The sequence below is a fragment of the Hesperophylax consimilis genome, chromosome 6 (genome assembly GCF_061612785.1).
Source record: "Hesperophylax consimilis isolate HC1 chromosome 6, BYU_Hcon_1.0, whole genome shotgun sequence".
In the NCBI taxonomy this organism is placed as follows: Eukaryota; Metazoa; Arthropoda; class Insecta; order Trichoptera; family Limnephilidae; genus Hesperophylax; species Hesperophylax consimilis.
In genome coordinates, this window is record NC_142841.1 from 23862037 (window position 1) to 23883963 (window position 21927).

The following is a 21927-nucleotide window of genomic DNA, read 5'->3' on the forward strand; positions in this document are numbered from 1 at the left end:
AGATTCACTGGTTTCCCGCTTCTATCACTAATTTCAGGACGCCGTTGACAAACACGCAATAGCGCCTCTAATAATAATATTATTATGTAAGAGATATGAGTAGTTTAGTAGGCTTCTTTGTGAGCACTTTTATGGTGGATTTCCACCTTATTCATTCTGTGGTCTACTTCGAGAGACCAGTTGGAGAGGTCAAAGGGCTCCCCAAACCAGCTTCTTCCGATCTGGCACCCAAGCAAATGGTGGGCAGACGCATCCTGAACACACCTCACCCGATGAACCTGGGCACTCCTGCTTAATCACCAAACGTAGCGACCACTTGGGGTAACCTATGGCAGAGGTGTTGGTTATCCAATAAACGTTTCCTGGGACGGCGGTAACCAAACCCGCCTCCCAAACATTTATCATGGAACCACCTTGTTTACATTCAGCCCACTTCCGTGGCAATGAGCAAGGAAGTGAGCGTGAAAGTGGGCAGCGCAAGTATGTAAACACGCCACTCAAGCTGTCCATACTACTGCTATTGCCGCCGTTCGGCGCCGTCTTCATTGGCAGTTTTTTGGGTGGAAACCAAAGAGCAAAAAGACTAAAGTCTGCTTTGTCACTGAGTGACCGCTGAGCGATGATTTGATAAAATTAATGAAATTGATGTAATTATGATGATGTCTGTTTTCTCTATTATTTCTTATTAAAACACTCACATGGTTACATAAACTTTTGAGACAGAGAGCTGAAGCTGCAACTAATTCTATGTTCTCCAATGTGATGTAAGTAAGCAGCGGCAATGTAAACACACACTGTCTTTGACGCTGCCACAGAAGTATTTTAGGGAGTAAAAAAAGCAGTACGAGGAGGATTGGCCATGGCTAAATGTAAACGAGGAAATATAACGAAAGTTTAAGTCGATTCATCTTTGGGTTTCTGTCGCATAGAAGGCCTGTTCTCACAGAACTTCTATGAAATAGATCAAAGAATAGATCAAGTGGCATCCCAGCTTTATCTTTTATCAATACATTTTCTAATCTTACTATTATTAGTAGTAAAGTAAAGTAGTTTTATTTTTATTTTGTGTTAAAAGGAGGTTAACACAAAATTTAATTTAATAAAATCCTAACATAAAATGGATTTAGCTCGTTTATAATTCGTATGTAATTCAAGTATATTTATAACCAGGCTTTCCTATTTCTTCCCAACATGCCTCTTTATCCTCTCACACTAACCGTAACCTTTCACCACAACATATTTCACATATTTCACCACAACATATTTCCTCTCGGTACACATATACCTACTGATAATTTCTCCGATGGCTCCTAATGGCTCCGATAGATAAATATTTTATTCCTTCCACATTTCATGACTCATATAATGAGTACAGTTGCTCTTATACACATAAAATCTTCACTGATCTGCAATGCAGCGCTGCTACATTAGCCTTTGATCTCCACTATTTACATACTTGCTCCCACACTTTCTACCGCCTTCATTGTATGTCATACTTCATGTGACATTTCTAGTTTTGGCTTACATTTATTTACTAGCGGAATCTTCACTAGTTGATGCAACAAAGTAAACAATCAATATGTCAAAATGTGTAGATATGCGACCGTGTTTCCCTAATAAAATAAAATTTGCAAATAGTCAGAGCTCTGACCAATCTACTCTACCGGATACCTGAGAACACTCTCATCCAGGCTGTAGCCCAGTGGAAAAGCACACCCCTACATCATAGATGGAGAGTGCCCTTGAGCTGATTTTAACAATTAACAATTATCATTGTTGTTATTATCTCGCTCAAGCCACAGTACTGCAAGTGCTAAATGTTATTTATTCATATGTGGTTCAATAAATGTTTTTATGTAATATTTTATGTTATCATGTTTGTAATTATATACAGGAGGTGACTTATAACTTCAGGAGGTGACTTATAACTTCAGGAGGTGACTCTACATGATGGTAGAAGTAAAAAAGATAAATAAATTTTTAGTAAATCCATTGTTTTTTTCCATACAAACAGTTAAACTTTTTATCTGAAAACTACCCTAAAATGTTGGAATTTAGAAAAGGGTTATTTATCGTTTTACGTGTACTGTCATTTAGAATCACCCCCGGACTCCTTATATACATGCATATATTGTAATTAGTTTGTTACTACTTTCAATGTTATTACTTTTTTCTTGTATTATATGGCAGAAAGAGTATTACTGGTATTATTATTAATAATCTGATGAATTAAACTAGACACCTAATCATTATTCAATTTCATAATTCCCCACCATTGTTCAATAATAATTACTACATATTTAAGACCCACCATTCTTCAGCAATTATTGCAAATTTTATTAATATTTTATTATCAATGCTTAATCTAATTTATTCCTAGCACCATTGTCCATCTATAATGGTGCCATATGGTGACGGTCAAGGTGGTTGGAAGCTTGCCATGAATAAAATTCTCGCCTACATAATATAATATGTATTGTGTCTCGGCTCAAGAGATCTTCTTAAAATAGACTCTAGTTAGCGATGTTTAGTCATTCTGTTGAGATAAAACATTTGAAAATCATACACATGTTTAAATAAGTTATAATTCATTGTAGACTTGTATAAATCATAATTTATTTTCGTTCTTACTACGATGAATTTGTTGTTAATGTGTAACCTGCTGGAATCATAAAAGTAACACAAAATAAATCAAAGTAAAGAAAACATAATTTTTTTGGTTTTGTTTTGATGATTGAACCTTCGTACCTAGGAACTGGAGTCGACAACTCTACAAACCTCACCAAATGTCGACAGGGTTTATTTATACCAACATTTATTTCGTTTATTAACTGCTGTAACATCATCCGATTACACAGAAATGTCCATGTATGTGTATGTGATTGCCACCAAAAGTTGATAGAATGCATTGTCATCAACAATGAGTCTATCCGCCGAGTTTCAGCTAGTTAGGATGTCGGGAAGTGGGTTAATTTCCGCTTCCAAGATTTGCATTCATTCATTACGGAAAACAAAATTCAAATAGATGCATTTAAAAAGAGGCCAGTCTTATTCAATAATGGGAATTCAAAAGCTGTCAATTCAGTTCAAGTCAAAATATGAAGTATGTTTTACAGACCAAGTGATTAATAGTGTAAATATTATTCATAATGTCTAGAGAAGTTGGCAAGGTACTAAAATATTTTTAAAAATGCCTTGGCATTATATACACTGCTGAATGCTGTTTGTAAAGTGTTAAATCAGTTTCCTATCACATCATGTGACATCACTATCACCAATTATATGTTATTGGAAATTAATTCATTATAGTAAGTATTTTCTAATTACTACAGGGCGCACTAATTTTAAATATTTATTTCCTGGTTTGTACCTAACTCAAGCAATGAAAAACTTCTTTTCTGATTGGTTATTTGACTTTTGTTGACAAGCAATAAATTATGTTTAGTTCGAATACATGAAAAGCTCATGAAAATATATTGCCGGAAGCCGTTGCCACATCGTTGGCATCTCCGGCGCACGATGGGTACAAATCTTGCATACCCAATAGGAAGCTCCGGCGTACCAGAAGTTAACCATTCTATACATCGTATAATCTTACAACACATATTTCAAATTTTATGCAAATATTGTAAAAATGTTAATATACTTTTATTTTTTAAAAGAAAGACAAACATTCCCGGTTTACGAATAAACTGACAATATTTGAAAATCTCCTACTACCACCACAGTAAGCGGAAAATGTTTCTTGTGTTGTGATGGAGGACTTAGTAGCGTAGCGATGAAAACGCCCGAAAATATATATTTTTTTAATTCATCATCAAAACAAAATATAATATGCATGTATTATATATAAAAACTTCCGGAAGAAATTTTCTAAATGATAGTGAAAACCCTGTCAAAATCCGTTGCGTAGTTTAGAAGAACTAAGCGCACAAACAGACAGACGCGGATAGTGACTTTGTTTTATACTATTTAGAGATTATTATGCAAAGTTACCAATTTCCACATCTACTATTGGGACAGTCAATTTATCAATACATTCTATGCATAACACATATTAATCACTGCCAGAATAATACATAACGACCTATTAATCACTTGGTCCATAACTTCTATATACCCCAATCAAAGCTAATCAACAATCCAACTCAATGATCTTGAAAGGAATACAAAAGAACTTCAATGATTTGTCATGTAAACATCTGCAGTTGTCCACTGTTAAATTACATTTATTGTGCATTCCCAATTCCAGAAGTTATATTTCAATTGATCCATCTACACAACACCCGCACAACGTGCTGAGCCGCGGGATCTAGCAAGAATAAATACTTAAATATTGATGGAAAAGCCCGCACTTTATTTTGCCCTTTTACTAGTTTGAATTGGCTAACCGAGTTGTGCGGGCTTAAAGGAGGTAACAGATTACTCTATACGCATCAAAGCGTTTTATATAACTCCATATCGCTCGCCTTAAGATCCCATACAGACCTGTCAGATGATGTGTTATAAGTGTGGACTTGGCGACAATGATGCGCTGTGATGTGCTAGCCAGGCTATATTTGAAAATGATGCGACCCCCTCTACTGCCTAGTGCCATGATCACGCGGCTGTCATCTGTCAAGGTGACAGATTCCATAGAAAGAAATGATATTCTGCGGCAGTTCCCCAGTTGATCTGACCTCTCCGGAGGAAGATTTTAGTGTAGTGTGATACCTCAACATATAATCTGTTCAGGCAATCAGGCCACACCCAAAAGAGCTTTGATGCATAGCATAAAGCATGGTCTGTCACTAGCTTAATGCAGATAGAACCATTCGCATTAAGCTAGCATTCCATTTGGAGCCTGCTTATTATACTATACACCAGGGGTTACCAACCCCGTGCCCGCGGGCGCCATGGTGAACGATTCGTATGTGCCCGCCACTATTCGACAGTGAAATAATGTTTTCATAAACATTAATTAAAAATGTGAATTATTTTTATTTATTTGTTTGAGTTTTAATTCCTAGTGCCTAGGTTTATTAAATACATTCGTATGTTTTCGATACTGTATGTATGAGTGGTTCTTTTGCTGACAGTACTTGTCGCAACCTGTCTAGCGGCGAGCCAGATTGCACTCTTCGCGCTAGCCTGGGACGGGGAGTTCTATTTGCACATCACTCCTTGTACACGCATAAAACCCGAAGTGAATGAACGCCAAAACACATGGCACATGACTCTGCCAGCTCTGTCTGTCAGTGAAAGTAATAAGCATGGCTCTGACAGCCAAACTGACAGTAGTCACGTGCTCGTACCATCCCGATCGGTTCGGCGATCATCGGCTCACTTCGGGTTTTCGGCGTGTACAAGGAGTCATGTGCAAATAGCATTCCCCGCCTGGAACCGCGATGTTGTCATTTTTATTGCGATTGCTGCCCCGAGTTTGTCGATTAAAAATAGGTGGTGACCGCCACCCTTCCGATATTTTAGAATGTGCTCTAGAGTCCAAAAAGGTTGGGAACCCCTGCTATACACCAATGAAAAACTCTCTCAAGTCTATGGAAACTTTCAGAGTTTTTCATTGGTGGATATAGTTATACCCCCCTGCATTCTATGTATTCGCTAAATTAACACAATTTTATAACATAATTCATGTGACAATAATATCGTTTGGCAGGCAATGCCGCATATAATGTGGCATGAAACAAATTGTTCAGGAGAGAAAAAAACCACAACACATTGTATTCTGCTGCGGTAACCAAAAATGCAGTATCTTCTTTGATGTATGCATGTTACATGCGACTCATTTTAAGATATGACCCGCCCCGTAGCTTGCTTTACAGTTTTCACTTCAAATAAAAAACACATGATGAAATGCAGATAAAATTTTATTGATTACATAATAATTCCATTAAATTTTAAGTGTTGTTTAGAAATTGTCAAGGTTTAAATGGCAAGAACAGTTTATCATTATTCACATGAAGAACTACATATAAGTACATACTTTTAATTTGTTAATAAGCATCATACATTAATGGAATTTTAAATAGATATAATTTCTGTAAGTACCTAATCGCAAAATGAGATTATAATTAATGTATGGTAAATATATGTGAATTTATCAGAACAATTACTACATACTGAGTTGACTCAAACATTTGAATGTGAAACTCTACAAACAACATGCAATAATTTTAGCTACAGTATTATTATTTAAGAAGTGCTAACATTCATATTAAGTTTTAATAATGTAATAAGAATACAATAAATAAACTACTTTTTGGAAAAAAAAAATGCAGGATTAAAAAATTTAAATCAATTTAAAATGTCATTTTGTTCCCTCTTTCAGAGACTACTCTAGATTCTGAATAATATCAAAGGTGAATTATATGTTGTATTTATTGTCATGCAAGAAACTATATTTCAGTAAAATCAAATCTGATTGTAACCACAATTGTAATAATATGAATAAAAAATACTTTAACTAACCCTAAAATAAAAATCAAATTCAAGATTGGGTCCAATTAAATTTTTGTAAAAAAATTATATAAATCAAATTTTATAGCTTAAATAATATTAGGTTGGGTAAGTCATAGTTCATACGCTTAATTATACATTAGAATCCTGACATAATTATATTATATTAACATCCTGAGTTTCCAGGGTTCAAACAAACTTACAACAGTGGGATTAGTTCCAGAAAAGACGTCAACTGCCAAAAATGTGTACAGGACTCCTAAAAGTATCAAATAAATATGTACACATTTTGTGCATAGAAGCATAGGTCCATATATGTATTTTTTTTTTGCATTTTCAAGAAATTTGCCATTTACGTAACTACTGTTACTTTGATCTAAAAAGGGACAAAAAGTGTGGAACTAGAATCAAAAATTGATAGAGGAATTCACAAATACAGTGTTCGGAAACTCGAAGTACAATTGAGAAACTGATAAATTTACGTGACATTTGGAGTCGATTTTGTGGTACATATAACTTTTCTGATTTAAAAGCTTTCGTTTTTATCAGTGTATTTTTAAATGCATCGAAGCATAACATACCATAATTCATACCCTTTGGCTGCTGAATTTTTAATGTTTTTTTTTTAATCCATGCTCAGAAATTTTATTTGATTTATTTTGGTTTCTCTGTGATGTAGATTCACAAGTTTCCCGCTTGTATTATGAGTTTCCGGACACCGCGTACAAATACTGGTCTCATAAAGGTACCAAATTCTGGAAACTACTGGATGCATGGAGACAAGGTATTTATTAAATCTTTTAAATTAAACATAAGGGTTATTTGCCATTTATGTAACTTCTGTAGCTATGCTCTAAAAAGCGACAAAGAGGAATCTCTTTTAATAGCAGAATTCACAAAAAATACACGTTCACATAAAAGTTCACAGCAAGGGGTAAAGAGATTGGGGATTAATTAATACATTATTCTACGACAACTTCCTGTGAAGCCATGTCCAGGATGACTTCAAAAGCGAAGGGCTGGAAGCTGTGGCCCTGGCCCTCGTAGAACTTACTCTGAAACTCAACCCTGCAAAATATAATAATAACATTAGCACACATTATGGTTTGATAAACTGAGTGAGAACGAATGACTGCCGAGTTTTCTGACCTGTGAATTTATTGCTGTCTCATTTGCACAAATTGTGGGTTCGATATAAACTGAGTGAGAAAGGATAACTGCAGAGTGCTGAGTTTGCTTACCTAATTTTATAGAGGTATCTATGGTTTTAAGTAGATTCTCACTGCATAATAGGCCACTTACATTGAATTTTTTTCATATTTTTTAACGCATTATTGAAGCCATGGTGAATTGTGTAAATATAGCTTTTGTAGGTTTTAGCTACATGCAAAATTTTGAACACTTTTTACTCAAAACTACTATTTTCATCTTAACCACTCAGAACATTAGAACGTCAAAAGACGTAAATATGATAATAGCGGTCAAGACATTAGAACGTCTTTTCACGTAAACGCGCGAGATTTTACAAAAATCGATTTATTTCCATCACTAGTATACGGATTGCCATGATTTAAAAAACAGAGTATCGATAATGAATAACGCTACGCGTCTGTATTCAAGAATATCTATGGAACGTAGAGGTGCATTATCTAAGCCGATTGGATCTGTCATCTTGTTCGTTCATAATTTATTGCGTTTCTAAATAATTTATTAAAAATATTTTAGTTTGGACGGTTAATATTTTGAGGTGACTAATAGTTTTTAACTATATTTCTTCAATATATAAAGTGTTATTTCTTTATGATACTCAGAAAAAAGTACATTTTTCACGGCTTTGAAATAATGGTCAGCGATTTTTACATATTTTTGACATTTTCATAAAATGTATATTTAGAAACGCAAATATTTACGTATAATAACATGATACGATAGTGAATTTCATAATCTTTCCAAAACATTTTTTAGAATGAGGCTACGTTTCCCAAAACGTGAGTTATGAAGCTTTTAGCAAAACTCGTAAATAACACAAAAATTTTCACGTTTTGACAGTTCTCAAAGGAACACACAGTAAATAAAAGTCTTTGTCTGAGAGGTTAATTTGTTATGATTTTCCGCTACTCAATTATGGTTGTATTATAATATAATGTTGCCTTTGCAGAAAAATGTTGACCAGGTAGTCTAGTTTTAGCGATATTTTCAGGTACAGCAGGTATGTAAAACTGACAAAACGGGTACAGAAATTTAAAAAAAATCGTAAATTGGAGTAAATATTATTTGTGAAAATGTATAAATGATATGGGATTTTCGCTTTTTGACATGAAAACATGAAATGCAATCCAATTTTTTTACTGTATACTGGATTGAAATATGAATGGATTTGAATAGTTGATAAGATAGAACATACCAGTGCAAGCGAAGGGTGTGGAGAAAGGCTGACAGTCCCTCCATCAGCACCAGGATGCTGACGGTGAGCACTGCCCAGATGGAGAATACAATCCACAGGGCTACTCCACCAAACCATCCTTCGAAGACAAGACCTAAATCACACATAAAACATTTAAGTTCACACATAATGAAAAATAATGGTTCCATTTTTATTAAAATTCAAGACTAACAGACACTGTTGAATATTTTAGGATAGAATGGCATAATCGTTACCGTTGCGCATGACCATGTTCCAGAGCACCTCGGCCAGCTGGGCGTGGGCCAAAGACAGGGCCCACAGGCGCAGGTAGGATGCTGTGTGCGATACACTTCCCAGGACATACTCAATGGTGTGAATAGCCTAAAATAAAATAAAAACATACTTAGGTACAATAAATATTAAACACATCACACAATAACTCATTTATAACCGAGAAGGTTTCCCAGGCACTGGTTTAATTCAAATCAACATTAATGCAAATCTTCAATGGTGACCATATTAGAGCCAAATAAATAACTGAATTTTAACCCCTGCCATGAATCGTGCCCACGCACGGTATGAAGCACTGCAAAAGCAGCGTCGATCTTGTACGTTCGTTTTGCCTTTATTATTATTATTATTATGTAATGAGCAGATGCGCTCATATCTGATTTCACAACAAGTTTGACAGTAATTGAGTTGTTTTAAGTTTGAATTAAGTCCTTTCTTCTCTCCAAATGTGAATCCAATAGAGCTTTGAATTGATTTATAATAATAATAATAATAATAAATTCTTTATTCCAGGATGTGGGGAGGTTAGTGCAATCCCACACATCCCATAGAGGATATAAGTTATATTATATTTGTTGCATCGATGACATGTTGTGGGAGTTTGTTCCAAGCATCCACTACTCTATTTGCAAGGAAGTGTTTTCTAGGATTAGATGCAAAAGGCGTTTTGGTAATTTTTTTTGAGTGTCCACGGAGATTTATATTTTTATTAGTAGTGAAGATTTCTTGGATGCTAGGGCAACTGTAATGTCCAGATAAAATTTTGAAAGTCTCGATCAAGTCACCCCTTTCTCTTCTTTCTTGTAAGGTTGGTAATCTTAGTTCCTTGAGTCTATATTCGTATCGTAGATGTTTCAGAGCTCTTGGTATTTTAGTGAAACGTCTCTGTACTCTCTCTAACAGATTTATATCCTTTGCGAAGTAAGGACTCCATATTTGGAAAGCATATTCCAGGAGAGGTCGCACATATGTTTTATATATTTTTAACATCATGCCCGGTGTTAGGTCAAGGAAGGTTTTCCTGATTAGATATGTTAGTGAATTTGCTCTTTTCACAATTCCAGCGATGTGTGGTTCCCATTTCAAGTCCTGTGATATGGTAACTCCTAAGTCTTGTTGTATTGTCACTGCTTTTAGAGGTGTTCCATTAAGTTTATAGGCAAGTGTAGGGTTAGTTTTAGGTTAGTTTTAGCTTTAGGTAATACCTTTCTATTTATTAAAGTTTCTTGTCGGCCCCTGCATGTTAAGTAAACAAAAAAAGATGTTCAACTTGCAATAGGGTGAGCAGGACTAATCTATTTTACCTATTACAGAAGAACTTCATATGAAAAAAAAGGGCATATTTCGAAAATAAATTGATAAATTAACGGGGTTCTACTTTAGTAGTGTAAGCAAAATAGAGGATAACGTAAGCAGGACTAATTGTATGTTAGACTCTCCCAAAGATGTTGGGTGTGCTAAGAGGCTACTTTGCCCATTCAACATTGTTTGTAGGAAGAGTTCAAAAGGCTCACCTGATGAATGAACATCTCTTGCATGTCCTCCTCTTGGCCGGCCTTGTGACCATCGACAGGAGGAACAACTTGACCGTTTGCACCGACATCACCATTCTCTCCATTGTGCATGGGCTGGTGATTCTCCTAAACAAAACATTGCAAGAATATTAACCTTTGTTTTCACTGGGACAACCTTGAGATACACGATACAATTACATAGTTCCGGCGCAGCGCAAAAATATATAAACATGGATTTATCATTTAACATGTGCTGCTAGATGCCCAGTGGGCCTCCCCAGGTAATGGTTGGGAAAAGCAACTCTAGAGGCTGGGCGTGAAATGGAAGGATTCCGCTGAAATAGGAGAGCGAAGGCCACAAGGGGCCCTAGCAAGATCAAATCGATAACTTAACAATATCAGGTAGAAAAGTTTAACTGAGAACGATTTTATATCAGTTTCCCGAGCACGGTTGCGCTTGTTACATGCCCATAGTCAAGCTGATATTGACAATGAAATAGATAAGAAATAGCCATACGATAGCCACACTGGCGGGTATTGTCAATGGATGGCATTCCCAAACGTCAATCATTGTAGAAGAAGATAATACTAATAACAAAAATTTTAAAGATCGATTTTCGCCGATTTACATACATTTTTTACTAAGATTAAATACGCTCACTTTGATATACATTGGCAGGCCACATTTAGTTTTTGACACTAAAAAGGGAGTTAAATGGCCAATGAGGTCTTTAGCCATAGCTCGTGATATCTTTCTCCAAGCTAAAACGGATTATTCTTAACGTGTATGTGCTTATTCAATTAAGCACATACACGGAGTCATTCAATTCTACGAGCTTCATTGGTCTGCCTCTGTTCTTTAATAAGTCAGTAATTTTGCATAACGAATGACATTATTAAAAAGTTGTGTATATTGGCAGTAGTTAAACGAAGCTTATCTAACTCCTAAGAGGCCGCACTAAATTATATGGTTTTTGTCTACCCTGGCCGTATTTTGTATCAATTGTTGACGGTGCTCGCACAAACCGCAATAACCATAGACAACTGGTTTAATCAATATCACATTGATATAGAGTTTTATCGATTGATCGTACTAGGGCCCCTTGAGGCACCTTGCTGAAGCAATGGGTCCCCAACTTGAATAGGCCAAAGGGAAGAAGATGAATATCATATAAGATGAACAAGTCTGGGAGCTGCGGGTACGTTGATTTTTAAGTTGTTCAGAGGTTAAAATTTTAGTATGTGGGTACATAACAGAATGTTATTATGGCAGTTTTAGAATAGATATACATTACAATAAAAAATAAAATATTGACAGACTTTATCAAAATGGCTTTACATAAAAGTAAGGAAAATTGAAGATAAGGACACAAGTCATTCAACAAAATGTATGATCGTGTGAGGAATGTGGAGATCCGCAAAGAGTGCAAGGCTGATGTAAGCGTAATGAGTAAGATCAAGAAAGGGACGCTTAGATGGTTTGGGCATGTAGAACGAATGAGCGAAGAAAGGAGTGTAAGGAGAATATACAATGCAAATTTGAATGGTAGCAGAAGTCGGGGACACCCGAGGAAGACATGGCACGACCAAGTGAATCAGATACTTGAGTCGGGCCATGTCAAGAGTCAGAACAATAGAAGAGTATGTATGAATGTGAATGAGGCAAGGAGTGTGTGCCAAGACCGAGTTGTTTGGCGGTCCGTCCTCTCTGCCAACCCCTGCGGGGAAACGGCGTGATGGTTAGTTTGTTAGTTAACAATGAAAACTTACAGTGCGCTTCTTATGTTCTTGCAGCACAAAGTAGGGCTTGGCAAACAGCATGATGGGAACGCAGATGACAGCTATGATCACGAGGAACTTCTGCAGCCCGTCCTGGCCGGCGTACATCACCTCCTGGCAGTGCTCCCTCCTTGGGTTTTTCTTGAACAGCACCATGTTGATGAACATGATGAGAATGGACGGGGCGCAGTATGGGGAAGTCTCAAGGAATTCTGAAGAAAAAAAAATTGTTTTAATTACACACATTGTTATTATAAAAAAGACAAACATTCCCATTGCGAATTAACTGACAAACTTTGAATTCCTCTGGTTTTGGGTGGAAAATGTTGGCTGTACACAGATGAATGATGGAGGACTGAGCCCGCTGCGCCTGGTTGGGAACTTTTGATGCTTTTAAAAATAAAAAAATGATGTGACACTACACAAGACCGTCCCTGTCTAAACAGTGTAAAGTGAGAAGAACTATATCGCCACCCGGTTGGCAGTTGTGAGGCGGGATATTATAGGGGCTGTAGGAAGGGATTTATTAATCTTGGTCTTGAAGAGGCCCGGATTACATGAAGGAGGAAAAACAGATGCCGGTAGCTTGTTCCACATACGAGTCGACTTACACAAAAAAAAGTCAAAGAAACGATTCGTTCTCATGATGCCAACATCAACTGTGAATGGGTGTTCCGCTCGTGCTCATCGAGTTTCACGCATGTACACCGGGGATCAAGCTGTTAGCTCTCTAGAGCAGGCTTCATTAAAATACCGGTAGAATAAGACTTACAGTGCATTAGAGATGGCAATCGGGTTCCGCTCGTGCTCATCGAGTTTCACGCATGTACACCGGGGATCAAGCTGTTAGCTCTCTAGAGCAGGCTTCATTAAAATACCGGTAGAATAAGACTTACAGTGCATTAGAGATGGCAATCGGTCTGTTAACAACGGATTGTCAATCAAGTATTTTGGGGCTCCAGTCTAGAGGTGGCTTCCAAATGCAATTGTTGAAATTTGTACAGGGTTAGCAGCTGGTCACTATTGAAGAATCTGCTAGCCTTATTATTCAAGACGACCATTCATTTGGACCATTCGTCCACTAACCGGTATGTATAAAGGAAAGATGCATAACAAAATGTTGCTTTCTTTGATAGCCAAATTTAAAAGGATTGTCCGATATATCAGGCGTTTTTATAATTTCGGACTTCAAGGGACTGAAAAAACAACTTCTTAAGCATGAAAACTTCTTAACCCATTCCGTCCGAGCCGCCACAATTTAGGGCGGCTATCTTAGAAGATCTTCTCGCCGCTATAATTTAAGCCTCTTGACAAAATGTTTATTTTTACGTAAACAGTAGTATTCATCTTACGTAATTTTTTTTAATTTTTAAAGTTAACACATTGTAATCGGATCACGTATTAATACGTTTTTAGCAAATTAATGCTAGAGAGCGGATCACATATTTATACGTTTTTGATAGATTGTTAGTGGAGCGCGGGTCACGTTAAAATACGGGTTCCAATATATTTGAGTTTTCGCTATATAGCGTCTGTAGGGTTGTAGCCATGCAATAATAATTTTTATTTTACATTTAGAAATGATTTTTGTGTATAATTTGTAAAATAAAGGATGTTATGTAAAAAAAATATTATTTTTTTCAAAACTTTCCTACTTTATGTGAAATTCTGCACTAGTTTAACGATGAAGAATACATTACTTAATGTAATAAAATAAATAATTTGCAAAAAGAATTATTGAAATCAAACAAATATTTTTGAAGTTATCGCAATTTTTTTAGAGGTCTACGTTAGCGCGAAATTATGCGAAAAATCACCCGTTACCAGCACTAGTACGCGGCCGAAAACTGCCCGATCAAAATGTGTTAATTTAATTTATCTTGTATTAAAAAATGAAATTTGTATTAAATAAAAACCAAGAGTAATGTCATTTTTACTACATCAATAAATTCAGGACACGTTCGCCCAACAATTAATTTAGTTGCTGTGGTCAGTTTCAGTCAAAATAACTTTGGATGGGATGGATTAAGAGCGATTCACTGTATTCGAAAGCTAGAATCAAGTATGCACAGTCAGGCTGTACATAACTAACAGAAGTGTTGAATTACATAATGCTCGAAGACCTCAGTGGCAGAGTGGCAAGATCCTTGTTTTTGAACATGAAAATGGTCTAATATATCCCAGGTTTAACATAAGGCATAAACCTTTTAAGAGAGTTTCACCGTGTAGTAAGATTGAGGTCTGTATTATCAGTACCTGGTTCCTGGGAGCCATAGTGTCCGGGAGTAGCTCCGTATTTCACCCACTTGATGAAGATCATGAGCACCATGTAGAAGAACAGGAAAGTCAGGAAGATCACTTGGGGAAGGAATTGGTACAGAGTGTCCAGCCTTTTCTTAAAGTACCTAGAAAAAAAGATTATTTTGTTCAAATTGAATAAATCAAAATTCATTTAACCCCTATGAGACAGATGAAATTTGGTAATTTGTTCAAATCCTATTACATATAACATTTAAAAATTTACACACTTCTACAATGTCAACTTTTTAGTTTGGAATTTTTATTGACAGCAACGAAATACATCCAAAACATTTCAAACATAGCTTCAGACACTGCACCTCAAGGTAGTCATAATTTCACTGGACTGCAAATATAGCCAGCCGCACAATACGGGTTAATAATAATTGTTTGATTCAATAAACTCACAGATTATTCCAGAGAGACAAAGAAACGCCAAACAACATGTGGATGACACCAATAATGATGGAAATCTTCATCTTGAAAGCGTTTTGGAAGATGATCTTGTTCTCCGCAAGCTGAAAAAATAATAATAATATATATATGTACATGAAAAAAGGGAGAGGTTTAGTTAGCAGAAAAACGTTTAAATGGTTTTCCTGTATTCAGATTTGACTATACTGTAGACATAATTTTCTTTATAAAATACAAAACGAAAATAACTTCTTACCTGCCAGACAGGATCCATTCCAAATGGATAAGGAACCTGGTAATAGTCATCCGAGTCAGGGTTCAACTGAAGCTTTGGATTATCGTGTAGCGTAGACCTGGTGTAGTTGTGCCGCCAATACGATCCAAATATGTTCAAACTCTTGGAGAAGATGTCATTGTAAATCAGGCCGGTGTACATTGAAAAGATGCCCATCAGAAGAATGATGTAACGGCCTCCAAAGAAAATGTTCCAGATCTAAAAACAAAGTTTAACAATAAATTATGATGAAAGCATTTTTACTATCTACATGCTGATGTAAGATTCTGTAGATCTAAAAGACTATGTTAGGATCTCAGTGGAAGTGCCTCAAAGGCAGACCGAGGAAGAGGCGGATAGACTGTGTGGAAGAGGATTGAATCTGGATGGGAAGAATGGAGGACCACAGGTAAATGGTGAGGTACCGCAGCCACAAATGTCGTACCCTAATTTATAGGTTTGGTTATGTCATAATTAATTAGAAAAGGCTCACCTCGCTATCAGACTTCTGGGCTGCAAGCGGTTTCTCCTTGAGAACCATCCACAAACCAAACAATCCCAGGATGGCTCCGTGACCCAAATCTCCGAACATGACAGCGAATAAGAATGGGAAGGTAATAATCGTGTATGGAGCTGCAAAATGAAAAAAAAAAAAATCACTTGCATCTTCGGCCCCAGTAAATTATATTATATGTAGAAACATATTTCAACAACGAAGTTTTGTTATTTCATGTACAGTGTAATCCTTCATTATCTGTGGGGGTTGGGTTCCTGAAATGCAATACAGATAGCATAATCGGAGATAAAGAGTAAAGAGACTAAAAGCCAATGTAAAATCCTGGGTTCGATGCTACATCAGCCATTCATAATAAAAAAAGGATAATTCCAGTAAAAATCATATAATAAAACTTTTATAAAAGTTCATATTAAGTTCAACTAGAATTATGCAAATTTAGGTAACATTAACATGGTAAAAAAGTATGTTATAGAGCACTGTTATGGCACTTCATCATAGGACTCAATAGCTTTAATTTTTCAGCTATCATATCAACAGTTGCCACAGCAAGAAATCAACATTCATACGCTGCCATATATTATCCCTCGATACGTCAACTTTGATCACCAAAAAAGTTCTGCATGGGGGTATGCAGAAACCTGAGATAGTTAATGCGGCTAAAAGGTTAAACTTCAATTATCTTTTGGTGATAGGTAACGATTCCAGAAGTTGTCAACTACCAATGAGCTGTGCAAGCTTTTACAACATAAATTAAATAATGATACTTGTACTGTTATTATAATAATTTTATTATAACATTTGGTTACTAATAAAAAGGTGTTAATCTTACCTGGATTAACCTCACGGTAGGACGCTATTCCGTAAGCGTTGATAAGAGTTTGGAAAGCGAAGGTGAACTTATTGGTCCGGTTGTAAGTCGGAGGATCTTCAAACGTCTCCATTCTGTTTAAAATGGGCGGCACAGAGCTTCCACTTCTCTCCTATAATTGAACGAATAATATTAACAAAATAATTAAATAACCATTGTATGCGCATATCAAAGACAACTGTATTATTAAAAAAACATTATTATGAACGTTTTGATTTCCACATTTCCTAAAAACTTGTTTATTATTTATTTAAAATCTATTGTAAAATTATGAATAAAAAAACTTTTATTTGGGACAGGTTTCACTTTGATACGAGACTGATAAAAAATTATGTATTTAAAAGTATCGGTAGCTGATTTTATATTCGTAACAAATTATTTGTTTTTTTGAATAATTGTTTTTGTAAAATGTACCCATATGGATTATGGAGCGATTAAGATCCTTATGAATGGATTTGACTGTATTATTTCCCGATCCTTAACCTCTTTTCAAATTGGCATAATCAAAAATTTATTTATCTGAGCTATTCTGGGAAACTACTTATTGTAGATTACACACTATTTTTATAAATATATAAACACATTATCTTGGTACAATGGTAAAATTTATCAAAAACCACATAAGTTATTTGAAAATAGAATCAGCTGGCAGACAGTGAAAATGAAGGGTCGGCACACCAAGAGCTAAAAAACATTTATAAGAGAGTTTCATTGTATTTATTGTGGTCTCTTAAAAATCTAATAAGATAATTTCACTGCATTTATTTCCTGTGGGTACATTAAAAGCATAAGAGAATTTCAATGTATTAGATATTCATATAATGTATAAGAGTTCATACCGTTCCCCTGCGCAGTGCCAGTTGGATGGTCTCCAGGTCCAGGGCCGGCACCCAGCACTCGGCGATGAGGCACTTCTGCGTCACGTCGAGGTTGAACAGGTTCAGGGTGTGGTAGATGGCCTTGATCTTGCGCACCTTCACAAACCAGTTCTTGATGTTCTTAGCGGCGGCAACGAGCACACGGTGACGGTGGTCCTGCGTCTGCCCGAGGACCTGGTAAAAGTAACGTCAGCTTGAGATAGATGCTTAAAATAGAGAGACAAACATTTCTTACCAACAACCTGACAATATATAAAATCCTCCTACTTCCATCATTAATAGCGGAAAATGGTGCTTATTCAATGATGGAGGACTAGCTAGCAGAGGATTGAATCTGCGATGCCTGGGTGGGATATCAACGCTTTTGAGACTCAGCTATTGTTCAACCAAAAACAAAAGATCATTCTCTAGTGTCGTCCGTAATAAAGGGGCGGGTGGTGAGAGCGTGTGGCAAGCCACCAACGAACGCTGGCGAACTACTAATAAACCACGCCCTTTCTGCACATGGCAGGAAATATGAATCTGTGCGCATTCTTTTGCTTACATTATAGCTGTATTGACAGGTTTAAAATATAGATCATTATCATTTAAACAAGTGATATCAAAGGGAGGATAGGAGATCTTGCTACAGGAGAAGCCCCCAGAAGAAACATCTATGACTCGACAGTAACCATAAGAGAAATTGTACCGTGTTCAGATCCTCGATGCGGGTCATGACTCCCATGGCCATCTCTCTGCGGTCGGCCGGGGCCTCGGGGCAGGGGTACAGGGTGGCGCGGAAGCCCTCGCAGATCTTCTTCACGCGGGTCTTCAACTGGTCTCCTTGGAAGAAGATGATGAACACGGACTTGAAGACTTCTTGGTCACCCTGTCATTAAATAACATACATATTAGAACAAGAATATTAAAGCAATTACACACCGATTCAATGGGAAGAAGGCTCGGGAACCAAGTTATGGAACTTGGTGACATTGCTGAACACCCAGTGACCAGCCTGGTGTAGTGTTAGACAGGACACGTCCCAGTGAATTTTATTGAAGGGACTGGACTACTGCCAAAAGAATATTGTGTATTAAAATTTAAAATTTTAAAAGTTCATACACATATTGTGTAATATGCAAGTTTCCATGTTTCCAAGGAAAATCTCTACAGTTCTCTTTGAATATTAGAGATGGCAGTACTTCCATTCGTAGCTAGCAAGTGGATGCTTTCCTGGCAAGTCCAAACACTGTTTATAGATACGCCCTTCACCAAGGCAGCCCGTGCATGGGGTAAAAAAAAACCCATGAGGTAACATTACTACAGTTTTCAAGACAAAGGTGTTAAGTTCTCGATGCAACTTGCTAAATAAAATCAATAGATACTGTTATTCTACAATATGATACAGATGCATAGGATCTGGAGTATCAATAGTATAAATAGATGAATATTAGAACTTACAGTAGCCGGATCTTCCAGAGGAGTCTCGATCTCTGCCTGACGCAGGAACACATTTCCTCGGCATGCCCTCCACAGCATGCGCTCAAAGGGGGGGATCCTCTCACGCAATATCACCCCAGCCACAAAGCTACACACCAATCAATACATACTTATTTATTTGTTCTAGCCTTTGCCAAGTCAACATAAAAATGCTACAATATCAATACAAAATGGAACATCAATACGTTCTTCCAGAGAGAATTTTATTATTTTAGAATATTTCAAATTTTAAAATCTTTCTTTATTGCGAGAAATAATTTTACTTACCGTGAGTAATATTTGAATGTTATTTTCCGGGATTCAAGACATGTTTTTATTACATAATATTCTATTAGGATGGGCAGATTAAAAATAAATATTAATCTACTAGATTGACAGGTTTTATTCTAAATTCATGATTTACCGCCATAACAACAAATATCTTAACCGTCTTACTAATTAGATTCTTATGCGCCTGTTCAACGTTAGTATGGTAAAGCCGTCCTTGAGCCTGATTTAAGACCGTTTTAACCAAAGAAACGCCATGGTAATAAGTCAAGTTTTTCACTGTTCTGACTTTACGTGCCGTGTAATATTTACACCACATTTTTTTATAAGGCTGTTCATGTGCCAACCAATGTAATTTACAATAATTGTTCTTAACCCCTCAGGATAATTTATTCGATTTTTTGATAAACCCATTTGGTCTCATAGAAAACTTTGTGTCTCCCTTAATCTCATGGTGAGAAAAATTATCTAAACTGAGTTAGAAAGAGAAAACACCACATTTTATAATCCAATCTAGAAATTAACAACAACAAAATGATTAAAATTTACACATCTTTGAAACCAAAGGTTCCAACTGCAATTTTAGAAAAAAAATATGAAAGTTATATGAATTTTTTTCTTATTTTATAAAATGACAAAAATGTGATGACATATTAATGTTTATAATACATTTATCTCATAAACAGTGTTCTAATCAGTAATTTTAGTTCAGTTTTTAGATGAAAAAATGTAATGCGAGCACTTTTAAAATTTAAAAAAATTATTTGTTTCTATTGGACTCCGCAATGCTTTGCTATTGCTAAACTCTTTCTCCGACTGCTTCCACCATTCACTACTGTATACCACAATGTAACTGTTAAAAAACTACATTACATTGACTTTAATTCGAATCCGTATCTCATTCCGATGCAGAGATACTGCGTTAACTATTCCTCGGGTGTCCACGACTTCTTCTAGCATTAAAACCCCTCTCTAAACACTCCTGGCACTAATAAGAACAAACTTTGAAATTTTCAGCAACATCGGACCACTACTTTTCGAGTTTTGCAAGACATAAACATGCTCAGGCTGAATTTTTATATACTAAGATTTCTAATAAAAAAATTTGAAAATGTATTTCATCACCTTTTTAAAAGAGTTTTTAATTTTCAGAAATATTTAAATTATATGGATTTTATTGCAAAGCGCAAATACATACAAATTCTGACAGAATATGCCAGAGGCTTGACGGTTTAAATTACATATTGTCGTAATTGTCAATAATTTTTTTTAATCTACTGTTGCGAATTGCAGTTCAATAATAAACCAACAGTTTAACATAGATTCTCGTATTTCATATCACGTATTTTATTGACCTCCATCGAGTCTTCTTTTTTTTTCATAAATAGTTAATAGATAATTAAATGAATAGATTGCTGGAATTGGTGTTTCATCAAACCTTAAAATATTCGTGTTTGGACACGTCAACTAAAAAGATACATTTAAAAATGATTAGCTAGTCTTTTTCAACAACATAAACAATATATTTGTAAGTCTGTTTATACAGCTCTCGTCAATTTGGGTCATACATGTGAGAATGCGATTTTTGAACTCAGTTCGCATGTGTAATCAATCATGTAGACATATAACGGCTCGCTATTGCAAGTACGAAATTCTCCACACCAATTTATTACAAAAATACCAGGCCAAACCACATGACTTGTTTGTCTGTGTGTTGTGTGAATGCTTTGCAATAATTAGTTAATCATTATTTTTTTCGGTACTCTTATTAGAGGAAGTGCTCTGCACTCGTAATGCTTATTGTTTCAGCAGTGAATAATTGTCGGCCGCTTTAATTAAAGCACTTATGCTTAAAAACAACTGGCATTACAATTTATCACTCTTTAAATATATTTCTTTTAAACTCAAACTTAACGATTTTATGTAATACAAAAAAAAGTTAAATTCTGGGAATATTCATCCTAGGAAGTATGTGACTGTTTGTTTAAATTTTAAATGTTAATCCTTTAATAATGAATAGCCTGCAAAAGAAAGCCTCATGCATTCATTTTTATAAAAATAATCATTCAATTCTATTTCTAAAAAAAATGTTTTGATCATAGACATATGAATATTAGTAGACCTGCCCTAAGTGATTAAAAGCGTATTATTCCCCACTCCCCATACCGGTTCCATTGGAGCCGGCTGGGCTCGCGTATGGCTTCCCGTGAATCTTGAGAATGTGACGTCATCGTTCTAGTTCGAACTAGCGTCGAGCTATGGTCGAGGCATTTTATGAAATAACACAGCAAAATAGTGGCTTGTGATATGAAAACTTCTAAAAATAGATGTGAAAAAGAGAATAAACCCAATTGTCGTATTACATTCCATATGTAAGCATCATTTTAAGCTTATTCACGTCAAATAATATGAATCAGTTGTAGAAACATATACTATCACATCGAACCAACATTGGTCGAATGTAGCGATTCCCAAGTGTGCGCATCGT

At 35.9% G+C, this 21927-nt stretch overlaps 1 protein-coding gene across 3 annotated transcripts in view; it reads right to left on the reverse strand.

The window, feature by feature from the left end:
• Nucleotides 1-5938: 5938 nt before the first annotated feature.
• LOC149423102 (V-type proton ATPase 116 kDa subunit a 1-like) overlaps nucleotides 5939-21927 on the reverse strand; it is a 33253-nt gene continuing 17264 nt past the window's right edge. For 2 of the 3 annotated variants that reach the window (XM_089632481.1, XM_089632484.1), the window contains exons 5-17: nucleotides 19134-19260; nucleotides 18382-18561; nucleotides 17655-17867; nucleotides 16777-16927; nucleotides 15924-16063; nucleotides 15413-15649; nucleotides 15151-15260; nucleotides 14701-14849; nucleotides 12436-12656; nucleotides 10666-10791; nucleotides 9115-9241; nucleotides 8861-8993; nucleotides 5939-7524 (exon numbers count right to left, since the gene is read on the reverse strand). In XM_089632481.1, coding sequence (XP_089488607.1) covers nucleotides 7419-7524; nucleotides 8861-8993; nucleotides 9115-9241; nucleotides 10666-10791; nucleotides 12436-12656; nucleotides 14701-14849; nucleotides 15151-15260; nucleotides 15413-15649; nucleotides 15924-16063; nucleotides 16777-16927; nucleotides 17655-17867; nucleotides 18382-18561; nucleotides 19134-19260 — 2020 coding nt within the window. In that variant the 3' untranslated portion in view covers nucleotides 5939-7418. The remainder of the gene's footprint in view (nucleotides 7525-8860; nucleotides 8994-9114; nucleotides 9242-10665; nucleotides 10792-12435; nucleotides 12657-14700; nucleotides 14850-15150; nucleotides 15261-15412; nucleotides 15650-15923; nucleotides 16064-16776; nucleotides 16928-17654; nucleotides 17868-18381; nucleotides 18562-19133; nucleotides 19261-21927) is intronic. The other variant, XM_089632482.1, reaches the window with a different exon arrangement.